Genomic DNA, 16,067 nt, shown 5'->3' with positions numbered 1-16,067 from the left:
GTGATTTGCGATTCAAAGCACAGTACTTTGTGTCCAAGTAGCCTATGATGGAGGGGTGCATTTGCAGGGACAGTCCTAGGTTAGATTGTAGATGGAGTTACTTTGTTTTAAGTAAGCAGGTGAGTAGAATAGCGATGTGCAAGTGGCTACTTTAGGGTGTGGGGAGAGGCGTTGTGGAATCTTTAGTAGGTTGGTTCAAGGTACAAAGACAAGTTTGTACTGAAGTGAATCTTTCTGAAGAGGGGTTGCAGTGCTGATATTAGTTGCATTGTGGTAGTGTATGGTTTTGTTTAATCCTCAACTGGGTGAGTGTAGGCCTTGGATTGCTTTCCCAGTAGGAGATGGCTGTTGGTGGCATCTGGGCTCCAAAAATCTATAATGTACCCATATTTTCTATGATGGAGTTGTAATAGTAGATTTACGCTAAATATTGGAGTATAAGAAAGTATCAATTATTAAAGGTGCAAGCTACTAGCCAGTGATCAAAGTAATCATACACCACCTCACTTCTACACAGCACATTTTTTCTTCGCCAAGCATCAATTATCACTAGCTAGTGGGGAGTGCACATTTTGAGCCCTGACAAGGACCAAAATATTGCAAGTGTTTTTCATTTCTCGAAAGAGCAATATGATGTGCCATGGTTTTGTTTTCTATAGTTATCATTGGCTAGTTGAGGGGAAGATTTCATCTTGAGGGATCCAACGGTCGAAGCAGCTTCAAGGTCAGTGGAAGCCAGGCGATTTCCTTTAGGCTCTCAATTGTAGAGGTAAGTTTTGAAGTTCGAGTTCTTCCAAACTTGATCAGCAAATTGTGGTTCAATGTCAAAGACTGCTAGACTTCCTGGCATCTGGGCAGAGGTAGTGTGGAGGATTGTGAGGCCACCCCAGATGGAAATGTGTGCAGTTTGTGCCCTTCATTGGAATGAAACCTACATGAGCGATTTGGTAGGTTAGATTCAACATTCTCTAAGACTAGAAATATGTATACAGCATTTAGCTGGGTATGGTATTCAAGATATGACAGACATCAGTAGAGTCAAATCTCTGGCAGTGGTTTTACATAGGTAGACCTATTCCAGTGTCTAGCGAGTTAAATATTTTAATATTGCACTCGGTTGGTTTGTGTAGCCATCAGTGGGGTGTGGCAAAGGTGTGCTGGGGAACTAGCATTGTTGCTTTCCTTTGCTAGCTTTTTGATGTGATTTCTGTTCTTCGGTTAAATATGTTCAAGCTTGGTGCGAAGGCATGGCTGTTGTAGACTGCTCATTTTCAGCTGAATCATTCCACTTGTTAATGAAGGTATCCTAGCATAGTTTTCACAGAAGGATTGTGTGCTGCAGAGTTTAGGCTTTTATTTTGTAAAGTTTCTCTGGGTCAGGTGCTTTTATGATGCGTTTGCAGTAGAGTACTTTCTTGGCTTTTACTACTTCCAAATTGGAGTGCCAAATACGTTTGAAAGGCTGCTTTGTCTTGCTAGTTGTAGAAGCCCCACTCCCCCGGTATTGTATTCTGTTGGTCAGGCAACATTGACAGCACCCCCCACTCCTCATAATCTCCTCCCCCAATCCCCATCCCCTGGCAAAACCCACTTGTTTGGTAAGGATACATCGATGGGGAGGGGTGCACTTTTCAAAGAGAAAAGATTTAGTGGGTTAAGACAATTAAGCACATTGATTATCCAGTTCTGGGGCATCTATTTGCTTACCTGGAAATGCAACATTCAATTCGTGCAGGTTTGGCTTACCATCTTCATTAGTGTTCCAATTCCTTCCAGGTCTAGTGTTTTCCAGCTTCTCGATGAGGCTGATTGTCTTGGAGCATTGATGCCAGGTATCGGGAGATAGTTGCTCCAGAGCACTGACATGTTGGGTGGGGTTTATAAAGTCTTTTCAGAAAATTGAGTTTATTGTGTGGCCTTCAGTAGATCACTCTTTACCATTTGATGTTGAAACCGACCATGCACCAGCTGATGGTTCTGGCAGAGGCTGTGTACTCGAAATCTCAGATGCAGTGGAAGTGTTTGCATGTTGCCACATTGTTCACTAAAGTGCCCCATGTCCCGTGAATTTTGGTCTGTATGAGCAGAAAGGATAAAATGTTTGGTTGTTAAGTGCAAGGTAAATCAATCACCCTTCGCAATCTGGAAATTGTGCCATTCAACCGGATTGTGGCTTTGTGAGATCCGACTGGCAAGAGGTGGACTAGTCATGTGTTTAAAGATGTTGGTGGATTTTTGTGCCATTATATTGTAGTCATCCAATAACCATGTTTTGGTTATGAATGGCCCCCAGTTCCTCCTTTGTAGAGAATCTCATGGATCTGTTCTGTATTGAGGATGTGTGTCAAATGCGTAGCAGGCTGCAGTGCACCCAGTCTCCTAACTACAGGTCTCATTGGTTGGTTCAGTCTACAGGTTGTGCCAGGGTGCCTTAGCTGTTGGAAGTCATCCATTGAGGCAGCTGGATCTATTCTAGAGTTGCTTACTCATTAAAATGAATTTAATAAGTATAGTAATGTAGATCAATAATCTCCTGGAACATTGTTTGCTAGTTTTAACATGAAAGTAGTGTTCAGGTTGGAGACTTGTGTTGAAGCTAGGCTATCCAGAATGTAGGTCGAGGAGTTGACCAGTCTCTTGGGGCCGTTTCAGTTGGTTGCTCACAGGCCAGATGTGCCGTGGATTCCTTAGTTTCTGCATCCTATCCCCGGTTCTCACTTTCCTGCCCGAGTCAGCTGGTCTAAAATTGCACCGTATGTGGGTTCAATAGGTGGCTGGATAGCATTAAATGTAGAGTGTTTGAACCTGGTAGACTGGTTTCCCTCCCAATGGTGTTTTTATGCCCAAATAGTTCGAATCCTTCTACATTTTAGTTGCACTGCAATCCAAGTTCCACCATAATCAGTCTGCTCAAAACTAAGCTTTTGAATAAAGATTAGCCTTGTTGACACACAACTGTAACTGACACCATACATTTCAATCCGTTATTTAGAACACAAGTGCCGTCTTAATGCTCCAAGGGAAAAGAACAAAAAATATCATCCATCCTTCAGATCACGGCATGACTACTTCCTGGGATCACATGCCTCAAATGCCAATCAGCAGGACTAACTTTCAGTTTACTGTGTCACATCTTCACCATTTCATTACATAATTCTTGACCACTGTCATATCCAAGTCTTTACGCAGCTGCCCACATTTTCGTTTGCAGTTTCAAGCTTGGTGACAGCCACCAATTGCCAACTGTTGTCTTGAATGTGATACGAGGCTGAGGCGATGGACCGGACCAGGAACTGCATCCCAAGCATTCCCCTCAAGGTGCATCTTCTCACAAAGTAGTTAATTGCATAAGGATCGTGCCTTCCTACTATGGACCACCCACAAGGCCAGTCCCCATCCAAACTACTGCTCCGAAAGAAGCAAAAGCAAACTACTTTATCTCCCATCGACCTGGTCCCTGCAAATGCTACTACCCGCCAAGCAATGCTGAGCCTCTATTCCCCCCACCAAAATGATCCGCTATGGACACCCAACCACCCTAGTTCCCATCCAGCTCCAAAATCCTACTCAGCTTAAACTTCCTCTCCACCCTGGTGCCCTCCACCCTTGCCACTCCCCTTTTCTTGGCTAGATTTTCTTTTCCATCAGTCTCCCCTTTCAGAAGGGGACCAAATTCTCGAGAGCCAACCCATCCTGTGACAGTCCCATCCCGCCCCCCGCACCACCCCCCACATCCTTTAGCTCCATACAGCTAAGGCTCCAAACTACTCACACCATTGCCTTCACTCTGGCCGCTTTCGTGCCTGCTGTGGTGCAAACCATAGAACCAAGCAAGCCATGGTTTTCAATCGCACAATTTTCCCAAAAACCCAGTGAGTGAGCCTCTCCAATCTGGCTTCCAGAACAGTCACTCCACCAAAATTACACATTCATGTGACATTTGGCAAACGGTCACCCCTCAACTCCTCTTCTGGACGACTCTGCAGCCGTTAGTCAAGCACCCCTCCCAAGTTTAACTCTGACCTCAGGATCCACATCACTGGCTTTTAGCTTAACACCCATCAAACATCTAGCCATTGGCTAAGCCAGACTTGCACCAGTCATACCTCCCCAGATTTGCTAATGCCAACCACATCCTACCACTAAACTATTACTTGTGCGCTGTAAATCATCCACTCCCTTCCGACCTCAGGCGAAGTGCTCAATGCAGCACTGTCCCCTCTTCAATTAGCTCAACAATGTATTCAATTAGGTCCAAATCTGTTCTCCAACACCTATGCTCCCCTAATTCTATCTACCCAATTCTCCTGCACTCGTCCCTCAAGCAATCCAAAGCGCACCCCCCCCCCAATCAATGCGTGCATTAAAATCTGCACTGAACGTCATCACCTCTCCCTTCAAAGGCACTCAACCACTAACCCTGCAACTGCTCCCTTACCCTCGCCATATATACTATTCCTATTGTGTATTTATACACCCGTAATTACCGTTTGTATTCAATCTGTAGTGTTCCCACTTACTGTAACCATTCCTTTGACTATGCAAAGCTGTATCAAACCAATTGCTCATCAAAACTATACTAAGTAAAGCACATGGTCATGGACTGTTCCATTTTTTTATACATAGTTTCTGGTTTTGTAAATGGCATCCTTTTAATCAAATCCAAAAATAGACTGCAGAACACTGGAGTGTATGCGCTCCTTGGGGCAGATGAGTGCAGGGTGTTCCAAAGGTGGTGGTGCTGCAACTGCAAAAAGGCATTTTTTTAACCACTCTAGCCTCAGTATCCTGCCAATATTATAGGTTAGAGGGCGTAGGATTAGGAATTGGACACATGGGGGCTTGTTGATTGGCATAGACAAAAGTAAAAACCAGGGGGTTGTAATCCTAACTAGATCCAACTCTAGGAGTGGTTTACTGCCTCAAACCTAGCTAATGAAACTGTCAGGATGCCCATAAAAACTAGAAACTCAATGGTTTGGCTCCCTGCTTCCCTCATACCCTCTTCCCCCCTCCCCCTTTTCACATTCTCTCAAACGGAGGGTCCCAGGTACTGCAAAGCACACTCTGGATGGCTTTCTAAGCTGTGTTGCAGGTCTCGGAACCTTGTGAGCAGAACAGATTTCCAGGCACTGCAACAAAGTATAGCATGGACTCTCTCCAAAGCTAAGGTGGGTCTTAGACCCTTATGGGTGGACCCAGTTCCTCTTCAAAAGGTACTGCGACAACTACGAGTGGCTTGGATGCTCAACCAAGCAGATTAGTGTACTTCATAACCGTTGGGGTCCCAGACCCTGTTTTCCGACTCGCAAAAGGGTGCAGGTCCCAGACTCAATCATGGGTTGTGGTAGTTTAGTTCACTCCTGCCAAGCATACCACGGTTCCTGCTTTTCAGGGTCCCAGACCCTCCAGTGTGGCCTCTACTTCGGTATTCTTCCCAACAGTTCCTTGCACCATAATCCAGGTACCCCAGGACCTCCGCTTCCCCGCTGTTCTGTGGAGGCCAGCGGCTCACTGTCTTCACCTCGCTTTTGCAGGGCCATCTTTCCACTCGTCCCAGCCAGTAGGGAAGTTGAACTTCCTTCTGGATGCAAGCTGTGGGTTCCCTTCTTGTCAGGTCATCTTGCTTGCTAGCAGTCTCCGAGCGGCTTCTGCGATTTCCTTCCTTCTACTCGGAGCGTCCTCCAACTCTGGTTCCTCCTGGGCGGGCATACCAATTGTGCAATTCCTGCTTTCCTTTAAAATAATCCTAGTTAGATTGGCTGACTTTAACCACTAGACTGGCCTGTTGGGTTCTGGTAGGTATTCCCTTTTCTCCATTCCTCGTCGTCACAGTACTTGGTTGATTAAATGACATAACTCCTTTTGGATCTTCGGACCAGTTCCCATTTCTGTGGGACTGCATAAATACAAGGCAACAGAGGGTAAAGGTGGAAAGTATGGTTTTAAATGATAGGAGGGGATATTCTAGGGATACCATGTTCTCTAGAGTAGGTCACTGTGCCCCAGGGAGGGAGTCTCCCCCTCCCATGAGGTCCACCTGTTAAGAACCACCTCCAGTGGGACCGTCGGGTAGCGGCCTCAAGGGTAGGGGCTACCTTCAGAAGAAGCCACAATACCTTGTGATTAGTCAGTGTGCAAAAGGGATGGCAGGCTATTGGTGTGGCGATTGTTCAAGGAACATTCAACAGCTAGACTTTAGCATACATCCTTTGCAACAAGGGGGGGTTATTTCAGTGGCTGTTAAAAGTAGTTTTGAGGTATGAAAACAGTGGCCTCAGGCCCAGTGATTGTTGAAAATCCCCATTTGGCTCCAGGGCACCTTACAGGGCAGTGCAAGTTAGATATATACAGCATACAGGCCACGATCCTACCATTATGAAACTGCCAGACTACCACGTAATGTATGAACAAATCCTCTGATTAAATCAATGCTGTAGCCATCAATAGAAGGCCTCGAAAAATCAAAATCTTGTTAGAACTGCAGGTCCTGTAACGAGTTAATCTACTCGACCAAAATGAAATGTACTCAACCAATTAACTGGATGGCATCTTTACTAGTGATGGTAAATTAGAACTACAATTATTTATGACAAGACTCAATAAGTGTTTGGTGGTAAGAACTGATGGGTGTAATGTTCTTAAAGACTACAAAGCTTCAGGCAGATCCATAGCCTCTTTAAGGCATACAAAAGGTCACACACAATCCTTTACTTTCTCACCCAATTCCATGTGTTGGTTTATTTGCCACACTGTTTATTACATTTGCTGCCTCATATAGAACAGTTGTCGGAATAACAAAGCAAGTTGCCTTACCAAACAGCATTTTTCGTTGTGCGTCTTTAAAGCATTTCAAATACCCAGAAGATGTTCTAGTCTCACATTGCTTTGTATTCTTAACTTCTTTATTTTCCCAAGCTTGAATCAAAGAACCGATAACGGCATATTTTGCTTAACATTTCTAAAGTGTTCATAAATGCGTCAGGTGCTTCATTAGGTGTACTTTGAGCTCTCTATACAACAACCCCAATGTTCCTATCAAATAGAGCTGGGAATATGCAATGTTAACAGTAGCTCGCCAAAGAGGAGATTGCTTTGAAATTGGAGACACCAATGTGAGCCAATGCGGCAGACATCAATAAAACCATACATTCAAGTACCTTTGTAAATATTCCACCGATACAAAGATCATGAAAAATAGATCATTTAAATACACAATCATGCCATCAGGAAGTCATGCCCATCAACTTTGCTGTTGTACATATGGCTGCTTAGCAACTCTGGTGGCGGATTGGAAAATTACTGGTAGAACACTAAAGTAACAGAGCGAGCCACAGAGGATGTGGGCAATTTGACAATCAACGGGACGCCTCCAGACCAAATGGCACCTCCTACGGCCCAGCACATACCCCTTTAGCTCAATTCTACCATTGTGTTTAAGTGTAACTCACCAACGTACTCCTAGTCCATAATCCCCTTTCCAGCCTGTATGAGTGTCCCCATGCTAGGGACGGGAATGGAACCTTTCTTCACCAGAAAAATAGCACATTCCCTTTAATTTTATTCATGTGCAAGGATGCATCCCAGGGAGACTGTGCCACCCTTAACCCCACCCACGGGCGCCAGAACTCAGTTCCCTTTGATATGTCTGCTGTATTGAACTGTTCAACCTGGCTGCTTTAAGGTGTGTGTGGGGGGGGGGATGGTGGGATGTATGAAGGAAATGGGACTGAACTAAGAGCATGTTAAGCACGCCGGTATAACAATTACTCCTACGTCCTACGTCCCCCTTCCTCCATCCTGTATGGGCCACTTCAATCAATGAAAATGCCCTGGGAGGAGAGCCTGATACTCCACACAAAACAGATGGACAGCCTGGACAAATGCTGCGTCAGCCCTGGCATTGGTATCCAGACAGTGCTTGCAGAAGGCCAATGGAGTGGTCAATTTCGCCGCTCTGCCATTTACTTGCCACAGTAAATGACGTTGAAGGCAACAGCTGCTGCCTTGGCCCTTGTAGTGTGCATGCCCCTTGGTGACTCTTTGCGCCGAGCCTTGTATGCCTCTTGGATGGCAGCAGTCCTCCATCCGGCTATTGAAGCCTTGGAAGCTTCTTGTCCAGTTCTTGAGCCTGGAAATGTGACAATGCGTCAGTCTTGCAAATGGTTTGGTCCTGTCAAGATATTCTGCTGCTGTCCAAACAGTGGAGTTTGGAAAAAAGCAGGAGAGCACAATCTTTGCTAATGTGGAAAGAGGAGACCACTTTTCGTAGTAACCTGGGGTGCGTGTGAAGTACAACCTTGTCCCGATGAAACAGTCTAGGGCTTGGAAGCCACCAGAGCCTGAATCTCACCAATGCTGCCAGCTGAAGTAAGACCCATTAGTAGCGCTGTTTTGAGCATGGGCAATTTGAAGTCCACTGTGGCCACGATGTGCAAAGGCGACAACAACAAAGTTAAGATCCCGGTTCGGCTGTCTGGCAGGCGGGTAAAGCGTAGTCAACCCTGCTAGAGGACTCGAGGAGAACATAAACCTGTCAGTTACTGTAGGCACCAATGGCCACTAGGTATGTTCTGAATGTGTGGACCTGGACCCCCTGATCTGGCTACATATGCTGAGAAAGACAACTACTCGGAGAGTAGAATAGCAGGTCCACTCAGTTTTCCTTGGACCAGAAGCAGAACCCGGTCGATCTGGATGATATCAAGGTTGGCTCCTGACAGCTGAAGATGTTGCAGAGTCACCTGCTCAGGTACCAGCCTGTCTGCTAAGTCTAGCCTCAAGGGTGAATCACTGCCCCCCCCGCACCACCTCCGACCCCCCCGTGCTGCACCAGGAGCAGGCCCTCCGAGCAAGAGAGGACCTTCTGGTTGGGCTGACAGCTGCCAGAGGTCTGAGAACGAGGCCTGGCAGCCCACTGTGGCATTAGGAGGACGAGCCACAGCCACCAGAATGGTCTGATCTTACAACCTTATGGATGATCAGGGTAGGAGAAAGCGCATGCCCATATCCCAAGGGAACTGCGCGTGTCAGAAGGAGCCGCCTCTGCCCTCTCCCTCCATCCCCCCCAACCCAGGAGGCGAACTGATGACAAGCTCTCAGTTGTAAACAGGTCTGATCTGATGACGACCCCCCCCCCCCCTGCTGAAAATCTCTTGACTCGTGTTCAGTTGCCACTGGTAATTGTCGGAGCCCATCCAACAGTGTGTCCGCCTTGAGGTTTGATTCTCCTGGCAGATGCACTGCTGAGATCCAGATGTCCTGCTTGATAGCCCAATACCAGATGCTGAGGGCCACTCTGCATAGGAGGGGGATCTGGTGTCCCCCGCTGGTTTATCCAATACATGCAGGAGTTAATCTGAATGCAAACTGCACTGCTCCCAATTAATGCCTTGAGCGTAAGCCAAACTGACATTTCCAGCCAGTTGATGTGGTTTTGCTGGTCGGTCTTGGACCAGAGACTGTATACCGAGCGAGTCCCTAAGGTCGCACCCCACCCTTTGAGTGGGGAGTCCATAGTCATAGTGAGACAGTCTGAATGGTCTGCCCACCATGAGGTTCGTATCCTGTACCCAGCACGTGAGGTCCTGTAGGAGCGCAGGTATAGTGACCAGGGCTCTTTGATGACCAGACTCCTGGTACCAGGATGCCAAAAGAATTACAACTGAAGCCTTATTTGCAGCATAGTGTAGGACATAGGAATGCTGCCAGTACACCAAGCAGGTGCTGATACCACCAGGCCGTAGTTATTCTTCTGCTTAGAAGTGAGCAACGAAGCTTTGATCGCCACCACCTTCTCACCAGTTGGGAACATCCTCTGCTTCAGAGTGTCCCACGGAAGCCCCAAAAACACCAGAGTTTGTGTAAGGTAGAGCTGAGGCTTCTGGAAGTTGAGAGAACCCTCGTTCATAGAGTGTAGTACTAGTCTGGTTGTTGAGTACCTGACCTGCTTTGGGGACTCCCTCCGACTAACTAGTCGTCAAGGTAAGGATACACACGAGGCCTTCTGACCCGAGCAGGGCCAGCTCTGCATTCAGTCTTGTGAATACCCTCTGCATTGAGTTCAGGCCGAACGGCAGCACCTTGTATTGAAAGTGCAACCCCCATGACCGCAACCTGAGGAACGATCGATGGGAGTGCACTGTGGGAACATGCAGCTATGAGTATTTCAGAACCAGGGAGCACATACAGTCCACCACCCCCAAACAGCATGTCCGCTATAAGCACTGGAGACACCATTTTGAAATTCTGCAGAAGTAGATATAGATTCAGGAAGGAAAGATCTAGGACCACTCGCAAGCCCACCTGGTGGTTTTTTTGAATCGCAAAGATGCAGGAATAAAAGCCCTGCTCCAGCTGACAGTGAGGAACCTCCTCCATTGCCCCACTCTCCACCAGAAACAAATCTCTGCCAAGAGTGAAGGAGTCCCGATCTGTAGGGAGCAGTGGGGGGGTGTGGGGGAAGTCGGAAGGCCATCGAAATCACCCTTGAGCCTGAACCATGAGCGCCAAGCTTGACTGCAGTGCCAGCCTGCCCCCGACTGGGCTGCCGTGGACCAGAGAAGAGTCATCACTGCTTTTTGGGTCAGAGGCAGATGACCCAGAGGTGGGACTGAAAAAAACGCATGTGTGTTAAGACTTCTGGTTCATCTAGGTTGGCTGGGTGACCTGTAGGGTTGCCTGGAACGGCAGTCATGCAAACCCCAGAAGGATCGGCCTCAGTCTGATCGAAAGTGGCCTTTTGTGAAGGTTTTGGCCGCTTGCTTGGTGAGAATAGCCAGGGACTTGCAGTCTGAGCTGCTGTTTTTAGCGAGTTCCTCATCCGTAGCAGAGTGAAAATAGTCACTGCCCTCAAAGGGCAGGTCTAGGATCCTGTCCTGAACACCAGGATTGAATCTGGTTTGCCTTGAGCCATGCCGTTCTTCTCATGCCGGTTGCCACACAGATAGCCCTGCTCACAGTATCTATGTGCGCCAATGTGGACTTCATGATGTCCTGTACCACGAGTTTGGCTTCTGCGATTCCTGCCGCGAAAGAGGCTCGTTTGTCAGATTGAATATACGGAAGGAAGTCTGCCATCTCTCTCCACAGCATTTGGTTAGCCGCTGCCAGGATGGCATTGGCCAGCCTGAGGTGAAGTCCAGCATTAGAGTAGACCTTCCTGTAGGCTTCAAGCATTTTCTCTTCCTTGCCCAGCAAAGCTGAAGTTGTGGTGCTCGTGGTGGAGGTCTGGGGCTTGGTATTCATAGAAGCTGCAATGACGACTGAAGACCGTGGCTGGGGGGTGGAGAGGGGCACTGACAATAGCAGAGTGTCTCCCTCCCCCTGCTAGAACATTGCGTCCAACCTTTTATTTGTTGGCTCAGTGGCGTGGGGGTTTAGCCATCCCTTCTTTGCAAAGGCCCTCCACATTCTTTATCAACAGGATGCCAGATCTGGATTCTGCTTTGATGGTGAGCACTTCAAACAAAAGATTAGGGAAAACGCATAGATTACGAGGCTTGAGGCCTCACCCATGAGCGCTGGTGAAAGCTGTCCAGTCGACGTGGAAAAGGCAGACTGTCTGCACTAGTGGGCAGAGTTAAGAGCGCATGCTCCCAGGGCAACACGCATATTTAAATGGAACGTCTTATTTGTCTGGTGAAAAAAGGTTCAGTTCCAGTCCCTAGCGAGGGATGCACTTACAGGATGGAGGAAAGGCGGATAGCGCAGGGGCAATGCACTGGTCTTGAAGCAAGACCATGCAGAGCAACAAATCTAACTCTGGTACGTATTAGGCAGGTTATAAAAAAATAAAACGTTAAATAAATCATCATAAAGGGGACAGGACGTAGGAGTACAATCCACCGTGACTTCTGCTCACATTGCACATTTTGGCAACATATAATTTAACAATTGTGTGGAGCAGTGCTAGAATAGATCACCCAAACAGGCCTGAAGCAAGTCCCCAAGAAGCGTGCCAAGGAATTAATGTGGGCAAAGGATGGAATTGAAAAGTACAGAACCCTGGATCAATACTACAATAATGTGGTCCCAGCAGCTCAGAGTGTAGCAGAAAACCTGCACTACAATGACACTTACCGCTTCCCACGCAGCAGGGTCCTGTCGCAAGATGGCATTTGTCAATTCGACAGATACACGTTTCCGGTAGTCTGGATTCTTATTCTCAGAGATACGGAACAAGACTGCTGCAGCATAGGTGGCTGTGTATTTGAGAAAGGGAATCGTGAGGAAAGTCAGTATAAAAGAAATTGGCTGGGCAACTGATAGATTGCACATTGCCATACGCACATTGCCATACTTTGCACTGAAGTAAGCAATCAGGAATGAGGATTTAAGGGACAACTGAAAGTCATATAAACCCCTCAGTACAAGAGACCAAAGAAAAGTACCAATTTGTCAAGGTTGCACATTGCCCGTCACCATGAAAAGATGCAAGTTGATTTTGAGGTGTTTTGTTAATGTTAATTCAAACTCCCTGGTAAACGTGACGCAGCTACAAGATAAAGATTTGACACAAAGTAAGCTATTCCATGCAGTTTTTAAAGAATTGTGGATGTTTTCTGCAATATGCAAGTAAAGGTCAATACAGGACAGACTAGTTTATTTGTGGTGGTTAGATGAAGGTAGCTACCACCCAGGATAGTAATTTCAAGAATGGTTTCCCACCAAAGGGTGAGTGATGTGTGGCACATGATCAAGCCACATGGAGAAACCCTGGTAAGGGGGACAAATGGTATGCAAACCAACCTCAGAGGTCCAGCAATGGAAAACCAGCTACTTCAGAAGGGGCCAATGAAGCAAGAAAGAGTACTTGCAAAGGTGGCTCCAACAATCAAAACCAATGGGTCACATTTGCAGAGTTAAATTCTAGTGCTGTGATAAGATCTAGTTGACTTGTCCAGTCAATAGTTACGAGTTCATGGTAGGATGGGCAGAACTTCTGTATCTGCAATGAAGGGTGACCACTTCAAGAAGCTACGGTGTAGGGGCCCAGCAACTGATCAACCATTGAGACCAATGGCCCGGTGACAGGAGCAAGCTCCACACCATGTCAAGACAGTAGAAGTGCCACAATGCGGTATGTCCCTTGAGTCAGCACAAATGGTTGGTTGCAGCATAACAGGTGCACTCGTCGTCATGACTTCCAATTCAGTAGAGCCTAAGCACCTTCAGATGGTTCGTGAAAACAAATTAAAGGTAAGGAAACTGCTATGGTAGTCTTCCTGTGATCAGCTCACGGTAAAGCTTCCAGCCCTCCAAGCTTCAGATTTAAGGGTCAGCAGTCAACGGGCCAGGCTCCAGGTAAACAAACAGGGCTGGGGGCAACTGCAGCCCTTCTATCACAAAGCACACAACTTTCAAAATGGTGTCATCCAAACCTGCGTGGCCTGCCAAACTATTCAGAAAAATTAGATAAAGGAGGATTGAGTTGTAAAGCTACTCCATACCCAGCCTAAACCAGTTTCATTTACTCAGGCTACCAATGAGCGCTTTGGCCAGCACCCACAAAAGACAAGGGCCAATGGACCGAGGTTATGTACCCCAGTCCATCTAGGTCTTGGATCCCTTTGCTTTAAAGTCACATGCTATGCATTTCCATCTACTGGTTTGTCCAGGACTTCTAAAGTAAAAGTAGGCATGGACGAGGGGGCTTTTGTCACCACCCCTCACCTACATGTGCAGGCTTAAAACCCTATGGTGGCTTGGACATTTTGTTTGACTGACAGCAGGTTGTGTTCTTACAAATAGTTTTATGCCTACACAGGAAGGATTAGAGGGCACATGAGTAAATGGTTGGAAGAAACAAAGGCTACTACTGGTGAAGCCAAGATCTCTTCTGCACTTGTAAACTCACATGCTTTGCACGCATCTGAAAATTCTGTAAAATATTGTCCCTCTATGAAAGCAACCACACCCAGAGCATGATCAGCACCTTGAGGGTGTCCAAATCCTCCTTGGCCTGGGGGCCTTCATCAAACTCCTTATAAAAGGCATTCCCCGCCCCCCACCCCATCAAGCGTGTCTGGCTTGAATGCTGCGACACTCAACATATAGGGTCACAACATGCTTGTTACTACTGCTCTTGGCATACACCTACTGTGGATTTGGGAGACAGAACTGCAGTACCCAGGAAGGATTCCTTTTTTTCACAGTGACAGAAAATCATGCGGCTGAAAAGAGTAGCAGTTTTTACTGCAAATATGATGTTCCGTCAAGGTAAAACCCAAAATACATACATCACCACACCCCCTTACCTTGCAGCGGCACACTTTGCTGTGTGCCACTGAATTGCTGTGTCCCTGCAGCACCGGTTCCCTTTCACTGCTGTGATTTGGAACCAGCGCTGCAGGGCATTTTCCTTTTTTTTGTTTGGTGTTCCCTATGCAGGGGACACCCCTGCATCCCCCTTCCCCCCCCCCCCCCGAAATCCAAATAAATCAGAAAATGCTGCACATGGGGTGCAGGGGCACACCCTGCTCCTCAGGTTTGGTTATTTTCCCATTCATACAAATGGATAGTCTTTTTGGCCGTTTCATACCCAGAGGCCCTTGCATTGTGAACATTGCCCTTTGAACTGCTTTCCAGGCCCTTTAAAGGTCGCTCAAGGATGTTGAATCATTGTGGCAGCGACATACATCACAAACACCAGAGGATCGGAGTCAGCACAAGCGAAAATGATAACGCTCCAACAAACACCACTATTGTAGAAGACGCTTGAGTGATGGTCCAACAAAAGGTAAGCCCTATATCCCTGGTGGCGACTTCTACATCAGGAAATACAGATAGCTATAACTGGAGAAAGAGAACCAACAGCCTGCCCCTCAGCATGATACCTCTGGCAGGAAAAGTTACCTCATTAAAAAATAATTTAAACAAACTGAGTGCCCATGACGTAAGTTTTGGTGACCAACTAAGCGCTTCTATTGTGTACATTGGCACTAAATTTAACTGAATCTATTATGGAGCTCAAAATAAATTTCTGAGACTCCTCATGCATCCCACCAACTCCAAATATGGCACAACCAACTGCAGTATTTCCTGAGGTCACGCTAAATGGAGAGGCACATGTACACCCACTGAATCCTTGTTTGCGTTCACTGCCAGAGCAAACTATACCCCAATCTTCAAAACATAAGGTGCTTGCACAAAACCCTCCTGCACCTGCCCTTGCTCCCAGAACGACCAATGACTCCACAGATTCATAAGGAAGCAGAAGGCCATGTGGAGAATAGTACACCCACTTTAGCAGCCCGTGCCCCAATGAATAATACCCTACTTGATATACGCAAGCCCACTCAACACATGGCAATTAACAGGGTATTTACAACAGCCCCAGGCCACAGACGCCTACAAGCCAAGCGAGGCTGAGAAGTGTAGAGTTGGCCCAACTAAGCTTATTGGGCCACTGCATGGGGGGAAAGGAACCCCGATTGGGAGTTTATGCATAAAGGATTTTTTGTTAAGGTCACTAGTTAATAGTAGCAAATCAGATGCAAGATATCTGACAGCACTTGTACTGCAGGTCTCTTGACAGATGCAAGAGACCTGCAGTAAAACTGCACGGCCCCCCCGTTTTGACAGTTCATTGAAAACAGAGGCCCATGCAATTTGTGTCCCCCCCCCTGTACATTAAGGGTGAAGGGGATACCCCTGCAACCCCAGAGGCCGTAGATACCTGAACATGAGCACACACAAAGGCAGCTGGGGAGCAGGTGTAAGTGGATCTAGGTCACCTGGCCTAAGCACCAACCACCTAGCCCCGTCTCTTCCTTCACGCTCTGATCAGGGCCGTCAAAGAAAAGGGAATTCTTGTTTGCTAAGACAGCAGGTAAGCATGCACCAACATGCGTTTACACCCTCTGTCCCCACAGGCCATCCCCACCCTCTCTGGTCCCCCATGTTGTTCCCTTGTGCCACCCCCCACCCCCCACTCCCCACTCCCTTTCCTGCACACAGGAGTCTGTCCTGATACATTCTGGTTTCACCATCACCATCTTGTGGCCAATGCTGTATTTTACTTTTATGTACTTCATTGATTCATAGTGCGTCACCCTTTCTCAATC

At 47.1% G+C, this 16,067-nt stretch overlaps 1 protein-coding gene across 1 annotated transcript in view; it reads right to left on the bottom strand.

Moving 5' to 3' along the window:
• JUP (junction plakoglobin) overlaps positions 1-16,067 on the bottom strand; it is a 200,946-nt gene that overhangs the window by 34,501 nt on the left and 150,378 nt on the right. Inside the window, exon 12 of the mRNA XM_069634507.1 lies at positions 12,082-12,203. Within this exon, the coding sequence (XP_069490608.1) occupies positions 12,082-12,203 (122 nt within the window). The remainder of the gene's footprint in view (positions 1-12,081; positions 12,204-16,067) is intronic.

The sequence above is a fragment of the Ambystoma mexicanum genome, chromosome 13, assembly GCF_040938575.1.
Source record: "Ambystoma mexicanum isolate Mex_15411 chromosome 13, UKY_AmexF1_1, whole genome shotgun sequence".
NCBI lineage: Eukaryota > Metazoa > Chordata > Amphibia > Caudata > Ambystomatidae > Ambystoma > Ambystoma mexicanum.
Note: the sequence above shows the minus strand (reverse complement) of the source record. Positions and strands in the feature narration are given on the sequence as shown.